The 25,121-nt window shown below is 40.9% G+C and overlaps 1 protein-coding gene and 1 long non-coding RNA gene across 2 annotated transcripts in view; one reads left to right on the top strand and one right to left on the bottom strand.

Annotated features, from left to right (window-relative positions):
• Nucleotides 1-11,848, top strand: part of COL13A1 (collagen type XIII alpha 1 chain) — a 152,777-nt gene extending 140,929 nt beyond the window's left edge. The window contains exons 39-40 of the mRNA XM_077350539.1: nucleotides 6,124-6,162; nucleotides 10,241-11,848. Coding sequence (XP_077206654.1) covers nucleotides 6,124-6,162; nucleotides 10,241-10,273 — 72 coding nt within the window. The 3' untranslated portion in view covers nucleotides 10,274-11,848. The remainder of the gene's footprint in view (nucleotides 1-6,123; nucleotides 6,163-10,240) is intronic.
• LOC143843842 (uncharacterized) lies at nucleotides 2,288-6,621 on the bottom strand. Its single transcript, XR_013233711.1, has 4 exons — nucleotides 6,342-6,621; nucleotides 6,019-6,152; nucleotides 4,615-4,740; nucleotides 2,288-2,604 (listed from the first exon to the last, which is right to left on the bottom strand). It is a non-coding gene; the product is annotated as an uncharacterized LOC143843842 (long non-coding RNA).
• Nucleotides 11,849-25,121: the final 13,273 nt, after the last annotated feature.

Genomic DNA, 25,121 nt, shown 5'->3' with positions numbered 1-25,121 from the left:
ATCTTATTTGTTTCTGTTGATTCACATTGGCTTTTGCCATCATGGACCAGTTTGTTATAGAAAGCATGCAGGGATGACCCTAAGTGGCAACCTATGTATGCTATATAACTGTTTACCCTTTTCCTCAGACTTCTGAGTGAGCTTCCAAGTTAATCAGGCTTGCATTTTGGTGAGGAGACAGCAAAGGTCTCCTGACTTTCCTTGTCTCTAGACTATCAAAACCAAATTATGAGGTCATCGAGAAAAGGATAAACATGGATAACCTAAAGGTGAACTTGATGACCATCTTTAGCTTCAGGAGTACATGAGGAACGAAAACCCTGACATCCCTCATCTGACTTGCTGGTCCTGCTGCAGAGCAACTAGGAACCCATCTTGGCATCCCCAATCCACTATCAGAGTCTTTTTCAGGATTCTATTCTACTTGTCACTTCTACACATTTTATTGCTGCTATTTTGGGATGATACATGTCTTTATACTATCACATATACAGACAAATCTTGTGAATAGTGTTTACTGAATTGGTGTAATTTGCTGATAGCCAAGTAGGCCTCTAATATTACACATTTTTACTGAAGCATGAAAAAAGCTTGCCTGTTGCTTTTCACACTGTTGTTCTATGTTTTTCACTGCTCTGTCCACTGGACATGTGTATGGAGCTCATGTTTTTCAAGTCTTAAATACTAATAAGCATATTTTTTCTTCCCTTCTACCAGCAAGAACATTATTTTGATTATTATATCCTTCTGTTGATCCTTCAAATGTAACTCCTTTTCCTACTGCATTATACCTAACTGGATTTTCCATGCAACACAATTTATTTCTGTCAATGGGACCATTGTACCAATGGGAACTTCTCAATTTCCAATTAATAGAAGTACATTTATAGAATTCTATAGGCATATATGCCAATGATGATGCATTATTTGGAACTTGTTGTTTTTAAGGGGAAATGATTTAGAAACTGATATGGGTTATGACAGTGCTAAATTAATAATTAACCAGACTTCTTATCACTGTTTTTCAAGAAAACAGTCATTTTTAAATTCTCACCAAAAAATCTAGATTTCTCTTTTTAGAAAGCAGAAAACATAAGTGTGTACGTGTATGTGTACAGAGAGAGAGATTCAGTTTTTTGAATGACCTTGAGATCATCCAGCTATATCTGGATGAACAGCACCTACTTCTTCATGGCCTCTGTGCATCACACTGATGGACTCTGTACCTGTGCAAAGCACAATTTCAGAAACGTCTAGAGCTACAAAAAGGGCATGAAAATCCAGCCTTCCCCCAGACACAGTATGAGAACACATATGCTATAGGGGGAATAGTCACATTTCTCCTGCTCAGTTTGTTTTTGTCCACCACAGCAGATACATTGTTAGGGAACTTCTCCAAGTATTGGGACTATGTGGACGAAGACTCGATCGAGAATTTGACATTTCCATTTTGAGACCCCACACTACTGTGCAGGGATCGGAACTATAAGGACTTTTGATATACCTCTCCAAGGCCTGGAACAGTTGCTACATTCCTTGTACAGACCCTAATAATGAGAAGACTTGCTGATCCAGGAGCCAAGATACCATCAAAGATCTTGATACCACAGCTACAGGCAATACAACAGGGCTTGTTCAGAGGACAGATGTTCTCTTTGTTGTTGGCCCCCATCATTATATTACAAAAATAATCAGCATGAGGATTATGAGAAAAATAATCAGCCGTATTGGCTAGCCCCACTTATATTGCCATTATTACATCATGCACTCAGTTGAATATGTCATCTGTCTTGTTGAGCTCTCCCAAACAGCTTCATGATGCTACATATGTTGTGAATGCATAGGTCATTTCATCTCATGCCTCTTTACCTACTCAATTACCACTCTATCACCCTCCGTCACATAGGTCCCCAGTGCATCATCCAGTATCCTGGTACTGACCAATGTTTAACTCTTTGCTTAATTATCTCAGCAACAGCCCACCCCCCTGCCTGCAATGCATTCTCCATCAGGATCTTCTCACTTCTTGTACACTGATCAACCTGTCCACTAATCAGATTCCAACACTGATTCTGACAAAGCATCACCTTCCTCTCCAACAGCCTGTCTGACCATAGCTATGGCCACCTATATGTGGAACAGCTAATCAGGATGACACCCTCTGTGGACTGGTCACAAAAACAACCTTTGGCTACAGATCCTATTTGGGACATTTTCAGTTTGGATTCTCATGCATCTTTCATCCAATCCATGAACTTAAAAAAAAAGAAATGTTGGCAAGCCAGCTTTTATTAAATTTTTCAAAAAAGATACAGAAGAAAAAACAAAGTATATCAAACAGTTCTTATAAGTATCGCCTCATTGCTCCGCTAGTAGAAGTATAACTATTATTCTAAATAACATATTAAATAGTTCAAGTGATCTTGAAATTCATTCCATCTTTGCCAGCTCCCCTAACTTTTGTATCAAGTCTGCCACCTCTGGCACCTCCAGCTGTTTCCATTGTCTTACTGCCACCATTCGCGCCACGGTTGTCACATGAAAGAAGTCTCCAGCTTGCCAAGGAAGATTATCTGGCATTATACTCAGTAATATTGATTCAGCCTGGAATGGAAATTTAATGTTCAACATTGTTTCTAATGATCCATAGATTTTTACCCAGAACTTCTGCATTTTATTTTACAAGTCCACCACATATGATAAAAGGAGCCTATCTTTTCCTTACATTTCCAACATCTGAAATCATATCATCCAGAAATTTTAGCAAGGTGTAACATACCATCTGTAAAACATTTTATATCAGTTTTCTCTTAACAATTGAAATTTTGTACGTTTTACTGTTTTATTCCATAACTAGAAATTAAGCCCGCTATACTTAAAATACAGCGGGCACTAGTGGACCTCCTATCAGGGCCAGTGCACCTCTGGGCCCCCCACACACAGAAGGCCGCCTGGCTCCCGGCCTGGGAGGGTTCCTGCGGCAGGCTTGCTGTGGCCCTCCCGGCTTCGGTGCCTGGAAAGAGGCAGAGCCGGGGTGTCCCTGATGCGCCGGCCCTGGCGCTTTCCCAGCCCCGAAGCCTGGTGGGCGGGCCCTGTGGCTCAAGAACGTGGCTTTGGGCCTGGGATAGAGGCAGGGCGGGGGCGTCCCTGACGCACCGGCCCTGGCTGTTTCCCAGCTCCGAAGCCTGGCGGGTGGGCCCTGTGGCTCGAGGATGCAGCTTTGGGCCCGGGAAAAAGGCAGGGCAGGCACGTCTGTGACGCGCTGGCCCTGGCTGTTTCCCGGCACCAAAGCCTCATGGTCGGGTCCTCGCAGCCCAGGAGCCGGCTTCGGGGCCGGGAAAGGGGCAGGGCCTTGCCTCTTTCCCGGCCCCAAAGGCTGTGTCCTGGGGCCAAAGCATCTTTGGTGGGGTCTCCCACCCACGGAGGCGGCTTCGGGGCCGGGACACAGTCAGGGTCGCCACTTCCCCCCCACCACCACCTACCTCTCGTCTCAGCAGTGAGGCAGCAAATGGCGGTGGTCGGCCAAATTCGGCCGATGTTGGAGGGGGGTGGGTCGTGAGGCGCTTCACACCTGCCGATTGTCAGTCCGGGGAAAGGGGCCAATCGGCACCCTCAGGGTCCTTACTGTTTTATTTTATCCGTTCCACAGGAGCGGTTAAAGATGGCTCCCATTCCTCTAATAAAATACTTTGCTCAAAATTTAACATCCATTTCACCAAATATTTTTTTACCTCTTACATTCTCCCTTCTGAAACTCATATACTTTGGCCACCTCATGAGAAGGAAGGACTCCCTGGAGAAGAGCCTAATGCTGGGAGCGATCGAGGGCAAAAGAAGAAGGGGGAGACAGAGAATGAGGTGGCTGGATGGAGTCACTGAAGCAGTTGGTGCAAGCTTAAATGGACTCCAGAGAATGGTAGAGGACAGGAAGGCCTGGAGGATCATTGTCTATGGGGTCACGATGGGTTGAACACGACTTTGCACCTAATAACAGCAAGTAATTATTGCAAGTGCTCCTCTTAGCCTGGAGGATTTTGCTAAACAAAAGCTCATGGAGACCGTGAGAGGGCTCATCCTTAATGTCAGGAAACCATCCACTAGGAATCCTGTGACAGCAAACAGAAGCAGTTCCCCAACTTTGCTTTACAGCATTAGCCAGGCTAATCAATGTATGCATTTCATTTTATTCTACAATACCTACAGCATTATTTTCTTTAGGTCTGTCATGCTTATCTCTCAAGGTTCACCTGGCCTCAACTTCATGAACTGCCAACAATGCCGCAACTTTCAGCCCGTGATGAAAGTTGCGGCATGTTTTTGTTGTTGTTGTTCTGCTTTATCCTCCAGTACATTCCGTACACTGGCTTGAAACTTCTAGTTTGTCTTTATTCAGGTCATGGGCAAGCCCTTTGAACCCATGGTAACCTGTGATTTCTAGTTGCTGTCCTTCAAGACAACTTTCTCACTGGCATCTGCTTTGCAAGGGAAGCACTGAAACTGACTGCTCCACTTTCCCTGTGCTTTCAGAGGACAAGGTAATCCTTGTCATGATTGCATCTTCCTGCCTAAGGTGATATCAGAATTCTATTTAAATCAGGGCATAGTCCTACTCACGTTTTTTTCATTTCTGGTGACAGATGCTGAGAGATCATACCACTGCCTGAATGTGAAGTAGGCACTGGCTGGCTTTATAAATAGATTGTATCTTCTGAACACCCACTAGACTTTTCCTGTCCTACTCTAGAAGCAAAAAAAGAAACATTTGTTGCCTCAGCCTATCAACCTCTGGATATCCCACAATGTAGAACATCTTGTGGACTCTGATTGGATGGGAAATTGCCATAAGAATGTTTAAAATAAAATACATTAAAACAGCTGTCTTCAAACATCAAGGCTCACTTGACCACGGCAAGCTATTCTGTATTAGCCAGAGCTGTACCATGCTTCTGCATGGACTCAACTATCTGCATTCATGAAACACTGTGCTATTAATACCAGGACATGGAGAGATACTTCTTTGGCCAAGCCATTCTGCTATATATTTATTCTGCTAAACACATCTTCAACCTATCTCCAGGTAGGTCAGTTTGCTAGTCTTCAACCATCAGTGTAATGCACAGATGACCACTCGAAGAAAACATTTAGAGGTAAGCAACTTGTTTTTCAGTTTGCACTGCTCTGTAAGTACATTATACCTGCCTTTCCTCTCTACTAGGTTTTGGGGGAGGGAGCAGTTTCTGGCAGGAAAATAATGTGAGGGACAGGTTAAGCTTCATACACATCATAGTACCAATTCACACTGGGCTCTGTATTTCTGCTTTTCAACTTTTAAAATTATCAGGAAGTTGCATCACAGATCTCTTATATCTTAATCTGATTGTGTTGCTTGATTATCAGGGGTGAGTGAGTATAGTCTTGCTGTAGGAGACCGTTCTTATTTTATCTATTTTCTAAGGAAGGCACTTGTAAGATGACAGCATGCAAAGAACTAAATTAAAAGTTTTAAGTACAAGCTGTTTAATAAACATCTATAGAAGGGGACAGTCGTTCTGGTGTTTTTAAGCGTTCCCAGATTTGAGTATAACCTTAAAAACATGCTACATTGCTTAAGAATTTTTTTAAGTAATAAAAATATTCACAAAATGGAATGAACAAGACAGATTTGTTACTCATGACTAGTGACATCATATGTGCTAGTCTGTAGCTGCAGTATCCCTGCAACTGTAGAGCTATCTTGAGAGGGGACTTCTAGACATCTCAGTAGTTTAAATAAGAACTGCATATTTTAAAGTACTATCCATTTTTGGTTGAAAATCTTTGGCATCATTCCCATACCTTCAGTGAATCTGGATTATATCTTTATGTTTGTAAACTGAAACGGCCCAAAATACATTTGGTTCTGAGATTCTGATAGTTGTAGTTCGGATCATATGAGTTTTGCTGAATATGTATAACACAAGCTTCTTGAATCAAACACATTCATCAATGGATGAAATACATTAGGGTATTCCATCTCACCTGATTTTAAAATTTTCTGCAGCTGTATTAATGATTCCCCTCTTGACCTGTTTTAGTTCTTCTGTGTCTTGACACCTAAACTCCTCCTTTCATTCTCTGAAACAGGGGGAAGATGGTTTGCCAATTCAGGGATGCTGGAATAAGGTAAAATAATATGGCATGATGATAAATATCTTGCTGCATATTGTGAATCTAATAAGTGAAGTCTATACAGTGTGAAGGACTTGCAGTGACAAAATTTTCCCAGTTAGCAAAATTGTATATGACGGATTTAGCATATCACACAAATATGACATTAATAAGAAAAAAATGTGATCACTTACCATGAATTTTTGTTTTTCATAGGGCAGTCATAGATCTAAGGAGGAAAAGTTCCTCCCAGAGGCAGGCAGGATTGATAGGTTTTTTTAGACCTATGTGGGAAGGGCTTTCTTCCACTCTCCAGACTGGTGCAGAAGCCATTTGCCTTTCCCCCAAGAAACTAGGAAAGGAACTGTTAACTGGAAACACCTAATAAGATTTAAAGAACATGACAGAAATTCTAGAATGCCACACATAAAGAGGCATTCCAGTGGAACTGACTAAGCCGGTAACCTAATGACTACATCACTACACAGAAGTCACACCACAGTTCTGCTGGGAATGTCTAGCCACTATAACAACCCAGTATGGTGGGGAAGGGTGCCCTATTGTAAGACCACCAAGAATGGGAAATTCATGGTTAAGTGAACATTTTTCCCCCTTCTCCAGTGCCCTGGGTGGGACCGCCTTGGATCTATGGGAGATCACTGAATAGTAAAGTCTTAGAGAGTTTTTAAGTCACATTGCTTTCAACAGGAGGGTTAAATGTGTGCAGATCTCTCCCATAGAAATCAATTGGATTGAAAATGATTTCACCTTGGTTGGACTGTGCCCAGCATGGGTAATACCATAGAGCATGCTCATATGATAATATACCTTCATAGCATTTTCTCTATCCAGGAAATCCCATTCTAAACGCTTTTTGTGTTATTCTAACACTGGCTTGTATTTTTCCTTTGCAGTGAAGATTTTAACCATGGACTGTCCTGTGTGGATGTGTGTGTATGTTTGTACATAGAATATTTATTTTTATACATCTTTGTTCGGAAGTGCCAAAAGATATGCATTTTACAATTTATGAAAAGCTGCATATTTTTGTACAGAAAATACTAAATTTTGCCTTTTACCTGATTGTCAGTTGCTTGTATAATTATATATATATTGATACTATGCTTCTTGCATTGTGGAATACAGTTGCAATATTTGCATGATATTTGTGCACTCATAATAAGTATTACAACATAATAAATTATTGCATTTGAGGGTGCCAGGAGGAACCACCCTATGTAAATACAAAGAGCAAAGGCTTTTAAAAGTAAATGCAAGAACAATTAAAATACTATTAATTTTCATTATTAAAATTGAATTGCAATTTTGCTGTTGTAAATACATCATATAAGGATCTTTAATGGGCAGTCAGATTATCTAGGAGATGTATCACAGGGATTACCAGTGTTTAAACTAACTACCAGCAGAGGACACCAATGATACATTAGAACAATAGTATCAAAATACAGGAAGATAAAGGGGCCTTCTGACTTATTGAACTGGTGTAATTATCAGGTTAGGATCTATTTAAGGACCTAAATGTGTATCCCAGTAGGGAAAACTGCAGCCCCATGGGACTATTTCAGATTGGGGGGGGGGGGAATGCAAGAAGCCTACCCCTAGGGTTGCCAGCAGGCCTGGAGAAAAATGTCCTGTCCCTTAAACAGAGGCTTAATGTGTGCTAATGGGCAGCAGGCATAGTGGTTAATCTGGCAAGCCGGGTTTGATTCCCTGCTCTTTCACATGCAGTCCACTGGTTGACCTTGGGCTAGTTACAGCCCTGTTCGAGCTGTTGTCACAGAGCAGTTCTGTCAGAGCTCTCTCAGTCCCACTCACAGGGTGTCTGTTGTGGGACAAGGAAGGGAAGGCAATTGTAAACTGCTTTGAGACTCCAGGTAGTGAAAAGTATATAAAAACTAGTCCTTCTTTCAGGGCACGGAGGTAAATAACACCACTTTGTATGTTCCATTAAGTGTGTATTAAAGTGACAGAACATTTTTTTCTCCTGGCAATTGGCAACCCTGCCACCACCACCAATCCACAAACCAAGCCTCAGGGCCTCAGCATCATGTCTGACCTGGCCCTTGACAAAGTATGACTAAGGAGGCCACTGATGGATACTGTTGTTTTCTGATGCACACCTGTATCAAAATAATTCTGAATTGTAGTTCTGCTCAAACAGTGGAAAGTGGAATTGTCAGGCATTCATGCCATTCTTTTTTACCTCTCTTCCAATGCATTGTTGTCCTCTAAATATTTTGTTCAAAAATGACATTAAATGTTTTTGCTAGCAGGAAAATAGTTCACATTTCCTTGCTAGCCCTCACAAGCCACACAGCTCTTAAATTACCTGACCTTAATATATTTGCTCTTTAGTGAACAATGTCAACAATTCCTTTCCTTTTCTCCTATACTTGAATTGGTTACTATAACCTGGAATTTATTCTGAAAAAAATTAATAGGATTTGTTGATGCTCAATATGAGGGGGAAGGGAAGACAACTACATTAGGAGAAGAAAATACAAGTTCTGTTTAACTCGATAAGTAAGGCTTGGACTAATAATTTTCAGTTATTTCTACTTTTTCCTCACTCTTTTCACATTCTTTAGAATGGTGGTTCCCAACCACCGGGCCGCGGCCACAAAGACCCTGGCACTGGGCCGCGGTTCCCTCTCCCTGCCCCCTCCCCGCAGTAAGAAACTTCCCAGGCCACAAGCAAATCGGCCGCAAAAGCGGCTGTTTAGCTTGCGGCCTGGCAAGCTTCTTTTTATGGGGGGGGGGGGGAGAGGGAAGCAGGGTTGTGCATGCACGTTTGCGCCATGTGCGGCCGAAAACATGCATGCACGGCACTTTTGTGCATGGGCGGAAGTGCCGCACACACGCGTTTTCGGCCATGCACGGTGCACACGTGCATGCGATCGCCCTCCCCGCCGCCACCAGTCCGCAGCCTTTAAAAGGTTGCAGACCACTGCTTTAGAATACTTTCTAGTTTTTCAACATACTTCTTGAAATACAGAACCTAGACCTGAAAATAGTATTCCAGATGAGGTCTTATCAGTGATATGGAGATTACTGTGGTATATTTTTCAATCTTAGAAGCAACAATATTTAAGACTTTTTAAAACTCTAAGCCAGCTGTCCCCAAGCTCCGGTCCAGGGACCGATACCGGTCCGTGGATCAGTCGGTACCGGGCCACGGCTCCTCGTCCTCCTCCCCGGGTGCTGCCTTGGGCGCTGCCCTGTCACTCTGTCACCAGCTCACCTTTGGTGCTCTCCGGCGGCTGCCATGGCTGGGGCTCCCCCTCGGCATGGCACTGCGCAGCTGCTGCTGGCAGCGTCCCCCAGTGGGTGGTGGGAATTCACGGGCGCTGGCGGGAAAGCAAGTGGAGCAAGGGCTCAGGCGGCAGTGGCGACATCCCCCGGCAAAAGACTACCCCCTCCCGAGCCTCAGTAAAATTGTCAAGCGTTGACCGGTCCCTGGTAATAAAAAGGTTGGGGACCACTGCTCTGATATTTAGCCTACCTATCTTGCATGAAAGACTCAAGAATGATTTGAAGTCAAGCCATTAGCAAATGCATCATTCAGCTAACAAAACGTCTACCCCATACCCCCAAAATAATCCATGTTTGCTCAGCAAATCTCTGTTCATATCTTTCAAAATCAAAATGGGCAGTGGTAGGGAAGAATTACAGTTCCCACAATACACCCTAAATGGGTAGCTTTCCAGCTGACTACCAAAAATAACCCAGATTTAGATGCAGCCACATTAAAATGAACAGGAGTTCTTCTGCTGATTCCATCATTTGCAGAACAGGGATGGTGAATTTGCAAAAACAGAACTAACTCAGGAGTGGTTCAGTCAGCCAATAAGGTACAAATAGAAGATAATAGAGAACTTTCTTCTGCTAGTATCTAGATATTAACTAAGTTTAGAGGTGATAAATGTGGCCATCTGCTATATATACTACTGTAATCGAGATAAAATTAGATTAATAGTTGAGATTTTCCAGCATCTAAAACAAATTGGAGCAGCACTTTAATAACCCTCTGAAAGGGCATTTGTGTATGAAATCATTTATCTATCACTTAAAGGGTCAAACACCTTGGCTGATAGCCAAAAAATGAAGCAAGTAAGAGGGTGGAGATACTTGTGGAAGGCCTACAGTGGTGACAGAAGAACACCGTGCCTGAAGGTTTGCTGAAGATATTGAATTATCTCCGAGGAGCACAGAGATATTCTTGAGTCAAGCACACCAGAGTTTTGTTCCTGAACAGTGGACCCGGTGCAGCTGTAGGAGATGGACATGCCAGTGTTTCTTGCTCTCCTCTTCCAGAGGCCAGAGCCACGGCTAATGGTGAAGGAAACTGGCTTCTGTTTCATTCTTCCTTTTCATTCATGCTGTTAAAATAATGGAAGCCTTCATAGAAGATCTCGGCATGTTGTCCAGCAGGTAATGTGAAGAGCATTAAGACATAGATAACAGTTCTATGCTTGTTTTTAACAAGGTGAGAAATTTCTCAACCTTCTATGAAAAACTTTGATGTTTGTTTTGAAAAGCAGCTCCATGAAGATACAACAGTGCTTTTGCCTTCTTTCCTGGTTACCAGATGATGAACATTCACTTACATTTGATGATTCCATCCTTAACCCTTCCATAACTTCAGGAGCTTTTGTGGATTTTCTGGGGGGAAGGTTATCTTTTTTGTGTACAGAAAATAATTTTAAATCTGCCTAATGTTTGATAAGACAGCCTTTTTTTGCGTAATTTTAATTCTATTTGTTTAACATTTCCTTTTTTATACTACAAAAACATGCATATTATTAATTTGTCCTAAAATATTTTGCTGTCTGATAAAACTCTTGATTAACTAAGTCTTTTAGCTCCCTTTCAATGGAACAGTCTCAGTGCTAAAAAGCACACAAATATGGTGCTGCTTTGTTAGAAACATGAGTGTTAGTTGGCCTTTTCCATTCATCCATTATTGAGTATTTTAATAACAATAACTCATTTTTGTCAATAGTTTTGGGATACCATCTGAATGTTTAAATCTAAAGTGAACTAATGTAGTTCAAATAACTCGCTATTTAGTGTGTCCGTTAATTCTAAAACTTCTGTTAATGCCTCTATTCTCTGTAGTTCTTATGTATTACCTCTAAAATGATTTACATGTAGGCATCTCTGCAATGTCTTCTGCTGGGTAGACAGGTGCCAGAGATTCTTTCAGTTCTCTGTATGTTCCTTTACCTCTTCGCCATTTACTGGCCTGAGGTTTTCTATAGCAGGGAAACACCACTCACAATTCTGCAGATGCAATGAACACATGGTGCTACTGCATACATAAGGACTTCTCATTTCTTTCAATATAAACAGTAACTCTTTTGAATATCTATCCTTGCACATGCAGAGCTGTCTCAGGAAACTCTGTGCATTGAAATTACAGACATTTAAAATTAATACACACATGTGTTACATAGAAACAAATTTCTTCAAAAGTTCCTTGTATACAACAAAACTCTTTCAAAAGTTTTAACTGGAAATAAAACCAGCAGAACACAGCAGAACTAATTTCCATATAAAGTGGCCAAGATCAGATAATATAATGTGTTACAGATTTAACCACTATGTTTTTCAGTCACACAGAAATTCCATCTCAGCCTCTGAACCTTTTTTTAAAAAAAAAAATCTCTTAAAACACAAATGTGTATCATCTTTTAAAATATATTCTATTTTCTCATGTACTGACTTGCGACATGCACCACATCTTGTCTTTGAACAGAGTTTAGATCTGTACTATTTAGTGAGGCTCTGCAACTGTCAAGAATTTCACACTACAACGAAGAATGAGTACAGGTTTGTTAGATCTAACTGTATTCAGCACACCTCATTAGATCTGCTCCAAAACACATTGGATTGGATCTTTAAAATCTTTTGTGCCAGAAGAAAGTTTGTTCTGCTGTTCTTTCTCAACTAATGGAAAGATGACAGCAAATGTAACTCAGTCCTCTCTCTTCATTGCTGCCCCATATATCACAGTATCAAGACTCCCAATTCACAGCCTTGGCTTTGGGGGCATCTTAGGGTAGCTGCTGGGAAAAGGAGCCAAGGAAAGGTCCACTTGACTGTAAGATCCATCCCAGTGGTTACAATACAGTGCAATGGTATGTACATTTTCAGTGCTGTTCAATTGAATGGCACTCTATTGTGTATTATTGTGCTTGTTTGTAAAGTTTTGTTTTTTTTAGCTTCAAGGGCTTTTCACATAACAGTACTTAGATTCCACAGCTGTTCTAAGCATACAGAGCGTTCCCACTGAGTTCACACAGTCATTGTAATGTTAGATGTAGCTTGACATTCTCAGTGGAGATGCACACAGAGAACTGTTCCTGACCCTGCAGTGAAGAGGAAGGCTCCATGTGCACTGCCAAACATATACAATACATGTAAAATTTGAATTGGGCTAAATATTCATAGGATTAAAGAGGCTGTATACTCACAAAGGATGAAGAAATCAGTTTATCTCATTTCATGTTTGATACATACAAATGTTTGAAAGGGACTGAAGTTTGTTTCCAAGGAGGTAATAATATGACCAGAACTGCCGGGCGGTATGCCTTTTTTACTATGAGAAACTTATATATATATGTTCACTGATGTTAATTTAACTAAAATTTTGTTTTATTCTTAGTTTGATATTATGATTCCTTTTTTGTATTGTTATATTTTCTTTAGTTGAATTTTTAATGTTTTGGAAAGGAAGGAAATAGTTTCTTATTGCCTTGTTCTTATGGCCCAACTATGTGTTACAAATTACTTGAGTTCGCCATAAGCACTAGCAGCTATACTGCAGCAAAGTCCCAGTGGCAAGTGCATTTAGAAGCTCCACAGGGGCCCAGTTTGGATCAGAACAATGATGTGGAGGAAGGGGCTCCTGCCTCCATCCCTGCTGTTTTCCCAACCCAAATGGTTGCCAGTAGGGTTGGGCACTTCGGCGCTCAAAGCGGCCGTTTGCTCCTGACGCAGAGAGTGCCGCTCCGCAGGGGGGAAGGGAGGCACGAGTGCCAGCAGGCGCACACACACAGGAGTGGAGCTCTGCACCTCTGTGTATGCGCCCGCTGGTGCGCTGATGCCCACGCCTCCCCCGTGGCGCTAGGTGCGTCGGGAGCGAACGGACGCTTCGGGTGCTGAAGCGCCCAACCCTAGTTGCCAGGAGATGTCACTTGCCCCGTTACGGTACTGTACATGCAGCTCCCTGGTAGGCAAATAATGCCCCCCTGCTGCCATCTCAGCTTGAGAAAATGGCATGGAGGAATGGCCACTCTTTTGCACTGCTGTCCCAAGCCTGCTGTGCTTCTAAATTCAGTTGTCAGCAGAACTCTCTGCTGTAGAATGGCTGCCAGTGCCTGGGGTAAATTTATGTGATTTGAAATATGTAGTTTGAGCCTTTGGGACATTATTTTCATAACTCCTAAATACAATATTTAATGCTTTTCTTTTTTCTGGGGGAGTGATGATCAGCTCACAGGTTTTTTTACACAGACCACCCTGGGAACCAAACAATAGCGAGAGTCCTCGCTAAATGCATGGGTCCCAATCATATTCTAATTATTCATATTTATACATTGCTACCAAAATTAGAATATAAATCACAAGGGACATTTGGTTATGTATTGAAAATGTATTAAAGTACACATCTGTACACAGACTTCTATAGCCATACTGTATTAACTTACATGAGAATACATATCTGTTTCCACCTTTGCAGTACTAGTCCCAGATAGCAGTACCGGGCTTGGGCATCAAAATGGTCTCTCTAATATAGTCGTAGCCATTAAGAAAAATATTTAGGGACCAGAAAGGGGAAATAAATGGTCTCCTTTGAAGACAGGTGGTCTTTCTAAAATTAGGAGGGCCTGAACGTTTATGTTATTTTATTTTAAAATAGTGACTTTGTAATGAAATCAAATATCCATGCTGCTAGTTTTCTTCTAATCCATCAAAACATTTTAAATAACCTTCAATGTGTAAATTACCCTAAGTAACAATTCTGTATTTAGAGGCAACAAGACGCAATAGCCACCATCTTCATGCCTTGCTTGTGAGCTTCCACAAACATCTGGCTGATCACTGTTGGAAACAGTACATACACTTTAGACTGTTCTAAGCATTTTTATGTTCTTTTGAACTTGACAGTTGCCTTGGAGACCTGTGGCAGTTAAATAGGTAGAATTTAAAATAAATAATCTTTAAAATAAAGGAGCCACTCACAAAATGTAAATCTAGGGTTTCTACAAGAGTTCAAAATATGCTTATTGTTAAACATATTTATATGCTTCTATATGCTTCATTGTTTTCATGCCTATATAATTCTACATAGGTTCTGAGTGTGCGCAGGTCTACCACAGAGAGTTATTTGAAGCTCAAAGGGGGCAGAAGGTGTTCCTTTCCCCCTCCTATCTTTTCCCAGCATAATCAGAAGGAGCACCCTTCCTCAGTTGTCTCTCTGTCGCCACTGAGAGAGGTTCAATGTCACAAAACTCCTTTCGTTGAAGACCTTTCCACTGAAGAAAAAAAAACCCTAAAACAGAACTTTTACAAGATCAGAGTTGCTCAATATTTGAAGAGAAATTTTACATAGCTAGGCCTCAAGAATATGGCCTACAAATCAAGACTGTACAACCTGTGACTCAGAAATCCTTGAACTGGTCAGATTTGAAGAAAATTACAGAGCCAGTCCTCGAAAATATGGCCCAAGACTCTCTTCTGAAGACAAGTATGTCCAATGAAGCAAAAATCTCATGCACCAAATTGGTCAGTACTTGAAAGTAACTCTTGAAACATTTATACTACAGAGATAGGACTTAGCAAATGCTTCTTTCAAGAACTGTATGTTCAATGGGGCAAAAATTTCCTCACATCAGTGATTTATTCTCTCCTTGTCTACTGTGCTTGGGCAAGAAATGCATCTCCAAGTGCCCTCAAGGTAGGCAGTTCATGCCAAAAGAAAGGCATGATTGAGCCTAAGATTTCAAAACAGCTTCATGAGAAAATCTCTTGCTGGCGCAGCTTCAGAAAACTCAGTGGACAACACTGTTTCATACGCCAGAAAAAAAAGGATCCAGCAACTTTGGTTCTGATGGTTCCAACACTGAACCCATGGCCTTCTGTTCCAACCATAACTCTGAATACAGCCCAGACTCCCACTCCAGCATTTTCCAGATGTACAGATGCAGAACTGCTAACTGAAAAGGCTCTGCACAGGCACAGAAATTTCAAAACACTGTCGAAGGCACCCTTGACTCCGACTTCTTCCTGTAATCGTGACTCATTTTTGGAGTGAGTCTTTGAAGTGGTGCTGATGCTAAGGATACTTTCCTTGACAGGCCATTTTCCTATGTCAGTATGTTTAATGCCAGAAATTAAGTTGATCAATTCCAGGCGACCAACTACCAATCATCAGTTGTTCCCTCCATCACATTAGTCACATCTGACAGTGTATTATCATATGTCCCCATTGTGATTTCCATATCACATCCTCTATGACTGTTATCCTGTGATGAAATAGATAAACTCTGCTTAGAGCCAATGAAGCTGATGTATCCTACTGTCCTTCATATGATGCAGTCTCTTGACTGGAATATCTTGTGTTCTTGTGAGAGCAAAAAGACCCATCATGCACCCAGAATCTACTGGGTCAGCCATCTTCCCAATATTGGATGGGTTACTAGAGACCCCCATGAAACCTTGGCTAAAATCTGCCTCAGTTCCCCCTTCAGCCTGCAGAATATTTGTTTTCCATTCCAACTGAAAAGGGAGACTGCAACCAAGCAATCAGAAAGAGATTGAATCTGGGGAGGGCAGCCATGAAGGATCTAGAAAAGGTCCTTAATTGTAGGCATATGTTGCTGGGAATCAAGATCAAGTTAATTCATGCCATAGTATTCCCCATTACGATATACAGGTGTTAAAGTTGGACAGTGAAAAAAACTGACAGAAAGAAAGTAGATTCCTCTGAAACGTGGTGTTGGAAGAGACTTTTACAGATACCATGGACCACCAAAAAGACAAATCAAGCCTTAACTCTCCCTAGGAACTAAAATAACTAAACTGAGCCTAATGTGCCTTGGTCACAGGTAATCAATGCATTATGTCCATGCCATTCTGTTTTCCATTTGTTGTTTATATCCAACTCTCAATCTTCAACCCAAGCTGAGTCATCATCAAGCTCGTGCAAACAAAACAAGGCAGTGTTCATGACCAACCACAATTTCCCTAGCCCTGCTCCTGTGAAGATACATCCTTACTAGCCAGAGTTAAATTACAGAGGTGGAAGTCAGCAAACATCACAGGATGGCTCCGCCTACAGGCCTTTTTACCCTCCCTGTTTTCAATTACATGTAGAGCACAGAAGAGCAATTCAGGTGGGTAGCCATGTTGATCTGAAGCAATAGAACAAAGTTTGAGTTCAGTGGCACCTTTAAGACCAACAAAGTTTCATTTGGAGGTTTTGTGTGCATTCACATTTCTTCAGATACATGTAAGAGGTTTCCATTTCCTATGGGACAGTATCTAGATCTCAGTCTTCAAATCAACCACCACATTAAGCAGTTAATGACAATTACAGCACTTGCTCAGAGCAAGGAGAGGGATATACTTCCCACCTAACTTGCAATGATGTTTTTAAAGACCATGAGTCCTTATTATAGTCTTATACCCACCTCAATTTCTGGCAGCACTCAAGTTCCCCCTCAGCACAATACCACTCTCAAAGCTGTCTATAAGACCAGCATCAAATTTTTATTTCAGTTATTTCCTGATAAAGGGAGGAGGAGTAAGACCAATTCTTGATCTAAGAAATCTAAATGAATTCCTGTTTTTGTTTTTAAAGTCCACAATATTTACTATTGTGTGTCTTACGTTATATCCAGGCATCTGAGTCATGATCCCAGATGTGCTAGATGATTACTTCCCTGTTAAAATCTCCTACCCTTTAAGCCAGGAAAAGCTGCCACAGTATTCGCCAAAGTAGGGGCCATTGTCATGGCCCATATATGCAGGTTCAGGTGCCAGATTTACCTGTGCCTTGATGACTGGTTATTTGTACCAGACACCAAACCAAATTGCAGCTAAGATGTCCACCTAATATTGTACCTATAGTCCAATTCTCAAAATCACAGTAAAACTGCACAAAAGGTATTTTCATTGGAGCTGTTATATATTCCTTTTTAGTAAAGGACTTTCTACTAGAATACAGACTCTTGGTTATCCGACTGATATTGTCAGTAGTTCCAATTTTAGTCAGACAGAGGATTCTGGGTTTAATGGCCTCCACCATAACAATGATGCCATATACAAGGCTTTGTATACTTGCACTACAGGTCTGGTTTTTTAGGTCTTTTGGTGCCCATCATTTCCAGTTGAAAAGATTGAACATTCCAGAACTCCAACCTGTACATCGATGAACAATGTAGTACCATTCAATCACCCCACTTCCAAGGATCATTCTTGTCACAGATGCACCCCTTCACATCAAGGTGCCCATCTGGAACCTGTCTCTCACCCACTCATATCTGGTCCACCCAAGAAACACCATCTCAAACGTCCTTGAAGTGAAGGCTCTTTTCCTAAGGTTTTTTGCACTCTTATGTAATTGGAAAAAACATCCAAGTGGCGACCGGTATTCTCATTGTCAGGTATTAAACAAGCAGCTAAAACCTCTTTTCCTCTGTCAATGGGCTACCAAAATAGGGAAATGGCCTATTTATAACCAGGCCACTATAAAGATTGCCCATACAGCAAGTACCACCAGCCAATTTGTGGTCTTCCTCAATTGCACCTATCTAGTTTTATACCAATAAAAGCTGAATCGATTATCTTGCCCCAATATTTGGTAATGTAAACCTTCAACAGGTTTATCAACAATGCAAACAAAAAATGAAGGTAATTTGCTCCTGGGTAGCCTGCTGTTCAAATGCTTTGAGGAAATACTTCCAAGCATCCCAGATAGAAGGTCAATCTTATTCTTCTTATTCTTGCCCTTTGTTCACTCAAACATTTCCAGCCCATTTGATTGCATGTCTCATTCTCTTTCAGACCACTCCTCTGTGAAATCAGTAAACACTGGAAAACCACTGGTCTGGAGTTCCCATTCTCACAAATTAAAGTGTTTCTCACTTTGGAATAATTGAAAAACCATTTAATCAGTATTGTGTTCCCCAGGAAGAATTTTTGAATACCTTCTGTACCAATGCACAGAGGTTTACCTTCATCTCCTATTAAGCTGTACCTAAAAGCTAGCCTGTTTCGATACCCATGTTAAGGGGAGTTCAAGTTTTGTCACAGTGGAATCCAAACTATTATTGTGGGGTGTACTAATTCTTCTCTAGCCTCCCCACAGTAAAGCCTTTCCCTTTTACTAATAAAAAAGGCATGCTGTGTATGAACCAATGGCTATTTGCCCCTTCTGACCATGAAGATGATTTTCTTGGTCACAATAACATCTGCCTAAGGTATCCCCTGTGCAAGCACCGAGTCATATCTGACCCTTGGGGTGACGCCCTCTAGCGTTTTCATGGCAGACTCAATACGGGGTGGTTTGCCAGTGCCTTCCCCAGTCATGACCGTTTACCCCCCAGCAAGCTGGGTACTCATTTTACCGACCTCGGAAGGATGGAAGGCTGAGTCAACCTTGAGCCGGCTGCTGGGATTGAACTCCCAGCCTCATGGGCAAAGCTTTCAGACGGCTGCCTTACCACTCTGCGCCACAAGAGGCTCTGCCTAAAGGGTCAGCAAATATCAGGATCTCAGACATGATCCTTCTTTTCTAGACATATATTTTTTTGCACCAGAACAATTCTACACTGCCTCTTAAATTCCCTACTAAAGCGGTGTTTATGTTCCATCTGAACCAAGACAACATCTTGCCAGTTCTGCTTCCACAACCAAAAGAAAGACCTCTCTGTACTTCTTGTCTGTTGTTGTACCCCAACGGGGACAAACCCTTCAAGACACAAACCTGCTCTTTTCCCGTTCTGGATCCACTTTGTTTCATTCATTCCCAGATTAATAGTAAACTTTATGTGCTTATGTCATGAACTTGCAAGCATTGGTCAATGATCATTCCCGTTCAGCACAAAGAGCTTCTGCCATGAACAACCATGGCCTCTCTAGAAATGCCAGGCATTGCCGCATGGATGGTGATGCCATGAAAGGTACAGAAGTTGAAACAACAATGCTTCAGTCATTTTCAACTCAGAACTTACACATCCATGACTTAATGTCACCTTACTACTCTCTCATGTGGGAGTGCACAGGAACCACAGCAATGAAAACAGGGTTGCCCTTGCTTATAATAATTGTTCATGTGGTAATTTGTACAGTTGTACATCCTTCCCTCCTGCCCTGCTGGGAGCTTTCATAATTACAACAAGACTAGCTGTCTTCAGTGGCAACGGCTGTAGCAATGAACAGAGGGACGGGGCTGGTAAAATGCAAGAAAGCAGTGCGGAGGAGGGGAAGGAGGGCCCTTTGGCATCTTTGAGCTTCAAAAACCTTTTGTGGTAGGCCTATGTATGTGCAGAACCCAAATGGGACAGCATGGGTAATTGCTCAGTGAATAACAGCAGCTACAGGCAAGTGCATCCCTACTTGTCTAAAATGCAGATAATTAAAGACCATCTGAGTTTTTAGGATTTGAAACTGAATGATTATAGCTTTTAACATACAATGATCTAGTTTTTGTTACTGCCAGTTATTTTTTAATACAGTCACTATACTAATTCAGAAATTTTAGAGAGTTGCATGATGGAAAGCATGAAGGATTGATGGTAAATCTTATAAAGGTTTTTACCATTAACATATTGTCCCTGGTATACAGCATACTGGGGAGAATGGAATTCCATATAGAAATAATTCCATTTTTTTTAGAGATACACCTCAACACTTTGCTTTAACTTATCTTTTATATTCCTTTAACTTTCGTTCTCTCTCCTGTGTGTTTTGTATGAGTTGTACATCTTCATTAAGTGTACCTAAAAGATATTCTCCAATATGGGAAAGTACAGTTTTCTGGCATTTATTTAACATCTATTTATAAATAAAGACTAATATTCGGGATTATCGTTCTATAAAATATTCAAAAGTATCATTCAATTCCAAAAAAAGTGTTGGTTGCTAGTACTTCTTTACACCATGCTAGAACATTGTTCAAGATGAAATCCAAATATGTTTTTCCATCTGTGCTTGTACAAGCATTGGAGCTACAATAGAACATACTTTATGTAAACATACATGCTTGCAGAAGCATTTCCAGACTCAGCAATTATCTTCCTTTCCCATATGGATCTTGGTATTCAACTTGATAATTTCTAAGAACAGATTTATTTAAAAGAAATATGCTGCATGCAAAACGTAGCCCTTTTTGTGAATATTTTTGTCATGCATTTTATTCATACGATAGAGCAGTATATGCAGGAAAAACCATTCAAAATGTATTCTTCCATGTGTATATGGATCAGAGAAAGCATTCAAAGAGTAACAAACTGGCACTTAATGGATCTCAGCCAAGTCCTGATAAGGTTCATCAATACAAAAATGGTGTTGGATTATGTCTGGAAGGTTCAACTTCCCACTTTGCCATGAAACTCAGTGGGTGGCTTTAGGTTAGTTGCTCAGTCTCAGTGTAACCTACCTCAGTTGGTTAAAAGTGAGGTTGGAAGAAATATGAAATTTACCCCGAACTCTTCCAAGTCGGGATGAGATAAAAAAGAACTAGATAAACAGAAATTAGTTGTAATTTGTGAAGATGGAAATGCACCTCTTTAAGATTATTTTAGTAACAGAAAGAGGCTTGTGTTGATTTCTGGCTCAGTATTTTGTCCTATGCTTTTAAAATTAGCCCAAACCAAATTTTCATTTGTGTAGAAATATTTGAAATATTCATAACACGGACATTAGTTGAAGGAGAAAAATTTACAGAAGCAATTTGTTGATGTGTTTTTGATTTTGTTGACTTTTGCAAGGCAGAGTTTGCTTTTTATTGTTTATATGGTGGTCTTTGGTGTATAAATCTTTAAATATTTTATGGAATGATTTATAGATGGGCATTGTTTCTACACACATATAAACATTAACTAATTTGAGACTTAAACTTATGTGTTAACATATCTTCTTATGAAGGTTTTAATTTTTTAAAATAATTTCTTGACATAACAAATGCTGTGGTATAATTGTTTATAAGCTTTTTGAGAAAGCAATTTCAAGCTGTTTTGCTTAAAGCAGATAATTAGAATTGTGTTCATTTATGTCCGATTCTCCACTTATGTAGCAGGAACAAGATAAAGTTTTTCCTGCTTCTTCAAACAATCGTCTTTATTTAGAAGTTATTTTTATATGCTGTTTTTCTCTACCCAAAGGAGTCTCAAAGCGGCTTACATTCACCTTCCCTTTCCTCTCTCCACAACAGACATCCTGTGAAGTAGGTATACTCAAAGATACAAAACCAGCACCTACATACATTTAACTTCACTAATTCTGACTGGGGTAAAATGGTAGTTCTACTTTTATAAAGAAGCACAATAATTTCTGGATTTCCTAGCCAGAATAATTTTATAGCAAAATTCGAAATAAATGTATTTTGACCAGCTACAATTAATTATAATAGCGATTAGGCTCCTTTAAAAAAAAATTACAGTTCTGTATACTCTTAATTATATCTGCAGTGATATGTCATTTTGAACTGTGATGTATGCATTTTTTTACTATTTGTGTTTGTTGTATATGATGTAAATATTTCCCTTTTTAAAACTGTAAATGTTTATTTGTTATTCACCCGTCATTTGTAAAGGCCAGCTGATTTAAAAATAAAGCATGGATTCCTTTACAAAACACTTGTCTTTTAAAGTTTAATTTAAAATATGCTTCAAAAGTGTGAATTTACAGACATTTCCACTAGAAAATTAGTGTTATTATGAAGGTTTAGGAACTAATACCTTCTAATGTTAAAGTTCTGTACATAATTAAAAAAAAACAATACATCAAAGAGTTTACTGAACATATAAAGAGAATTTGACACTACACCTGGTCACGGCAGTGTTTTCTCTGCTTTTATGTAATCCAGTTCTAACAACATGAAGGTTTAATATTGATTTTTACCTATAGTATGTATGAGTCTTGAGCCTCTCATAATTCGTCAGGCAATATTTAAACACAGTTTTAGAGCCCTCTGATCCTTGTTCCGTATTAAAATTTAATTACATCTTTTTATCTTGCAAGCTGTAGTTGAACTATCTCTTGGATACCTCTAACAATCTAAAGATGGCATTTACTGCAAGTCCTGCAGCAATTTTAGTATCAACTACACTGAGACACAATGTGCTCGACTAAGACTCGTATCTGATTCTGAACAAAGCAATACGGTGTGCATCAAAAATATATATACATCCAGTCTGTGGATCAGTCGGTATTGGGCCACAGTTCCTCCTTGTCCTCCTCCCCGGCTGCTACCTCGGGGGCTGCCCTGCAACTCTGCTGCCAACTCACCTTTGGTGCTCTCCAGGGGCCGCCATAGCTGAGGCTCCTCCTCGGAATGGCACTGCACAGCTGCTGATGGCAGCACCCCCCGGTGGGTGGCGGAAAGTCAGAGGCGCCGGTGGGAAAGCAAGTGGAGCAGGGGCTCAGGTGGCAGCGTCCCTCAGCAAAAGACTAACCCCCCCCCCAGGCCTCAGTAAAATTATCAAGCATTAACTGGTCTCCGGTGATGAAAAGGTTGGGGGCCACTGCTGTAGAGGCATCAGCCTCAGTCATCTGGGCAAAGGTGCCTCTCCCGGGGACAACACCACACCTCCTAACCTTAAACTCCTCAAGGCTTTGGGTCCAAGCAAATGTGACCTAGTATGTAGCCAGAGATATGCCAAGGAGACCCAAGGGGTTGTTACAGCCCCTGCCCATGCCACCCGGGACTTCTCTACAGATTTCATCAGAGAACTTTCCTCTGACACAAAACCTGATGCCAAGCTTCTATTTTCAGCAACAGATAGTACCTGAAGGCTGTGTCAGTGAATATTATTTATTTATTATATTTATATACCACCCTCCCTGAAAGCTCAGGGCGGTTTACATAAAATGTCTAAACAATACATGAAACAATCCTTAGTATATACATAACTGTAACAATGGTATTAATAACTGATAATTATAACAGTGCAACAGTGCAAACGGTGTTAAACAATACAATAGTGGTACAACCTGATTTCGTCAGATCTCAGAAGCTAAGCAGAATCAGGCCTGGTTAGTACATGGATGGCAAACCTTCAAGAAAGACTGCAGAGGAAGTCAATAGCAAACCACCTCAGCTTCTCATTTGCCTTGAAAGCCTTTTCTGGTCACCATTAGTTGTCTGCAACTTGATGGCAATTTACAAACACAAAGGAGGGAAAATAATGGGAAGTTTTTTGTTTTTATCGATAAAGTTGCTTTTATTTAGTGTTGATTTTTCTCTTGAATCTTCAATTTGGCCTGATAAGGGAAAGAATAAAGGGCCTTAATTGGAGGGTGTGATCTGATTTTTTTGGTATTAAATATGACTTGTTCAAACATCACATAATTTATGTGTTTTTCTTCCAGATGTACACAAAGGCTGCCAATTCTAAGCACTTACTAGTGAGTCAGACCCATTAACCTCAACTGAATTTATCTTTTGAGTCAATATACTGCAAATCTCTCCATTCTAGTGAGACAGAGATCCCCCTTTCCTTACTCATTTATATAGTGTGCCATGCTCCTATACCCCCAGCTAGAGAGCAATCTCCCCTGGTCTGTGTTCTGAGGACCTGTAGGAGTTCTGAATAAAGCACTATTAGGTAAATGATGGAAGTTATATACTCCCTCTTGGCTCATTGTACCAGCATCAAACAAAAACTGAAGAGACTCAGGAGGCTGTCCCTAATCCTGTGTCACTGCAGAGATCGCGCAATGCTAACGGTACTTCCCAACATTTTATTCTCAGATATGCCAGATTAGATATCATTCTAAACCCTCAAGACAGTATCTGCAGTTGGACTTGAACGGTGCCATCCTAGGCAGAACTGGTGGAAAGTGCTGTCGAGTCAGAGCAGATTTATGGCAACTTCTAACCCTTAAGATTTTCAAGACAGAAGTCAAATCATTTGCCTCTATGTAATAATTGTACACTTTCTTGCTGGTCTCACGCACAACTAACAAGGGCTAACCCTGATTAGCTTCTGAGATCTGACAAGATCAGGGCAGCCTGAGCCATCCAGGCCTGGGCAGGCAAAATTACTCCTAAATCCACAAGCTTAGAAGGATCTAAATCTGCTTAGGTTGGCACTGCAAGTTATGTATTTTGTACCATGACCTTCCAAACGTTTGATTTCTAATTTCCTCTGTGATGCTCTCCCATAACATGGGAGGCAACCAAGGAAAAACACTTTGAGCACACTGTAGCAGAACACTGGGGGGGGGGAGGGGATCCTAAATGACCAAGTCAAAGCTAGGATGAGTAAAGCCACCAGCAATTCACTCAACAAAGATTTTCCTATCATTTAAATATTTAGTTATGAGTGAGTTATTCTAAACAGCACTGGCCGATGTGAATACACAATCCAAAGTTAACTCATTTTAACACTAAATAATATGACTGTGTGTCTAGCCTAAACACAGGAGTCTCGTTCTGATGCATTCATGTGTGAACAATACCGCTCTAAACTCCCAGAAAGGGGAGTATTTTTGTAACCTGGGCAGTCAGACCCACCTAATTTAGGCAGCCACGGAGTGGCAGCTTTAAACATAAACAGCGATCACGCGCAAGGCGCTAGGATCAAATAGTGCGGGTCATCTGGGAAAGAGCAGCATTGCGCGATGCCTTGCAGCGGTGGCGGCGGGAGGGCAAAACAAAGCCCCTTGTGCTATCCCTCCCGTGGCTTCCTTCCTTCCTTCCTCGCAGCGTTCTTCTCACG

Source organism: Paroedura picta, chromosome 8, assembly GCF_049243985.1.
Source record: "Paroedura picta isolate Pp20150507F chromosome 8, Ppicta_v3.0, whole genome shotgun sequence".
Lineage (NCBI taxonomy): Eukaryota > Metazoa > Chordata > Lepidosauria > Squamata > Gekkonidae > Paroedura > Paroedura picta.
The sequence above is the reverse complement of the archived record's forward strand: the minus strand, read 5'-3'. Positions and strand labels throughout refer to the sequence as shown.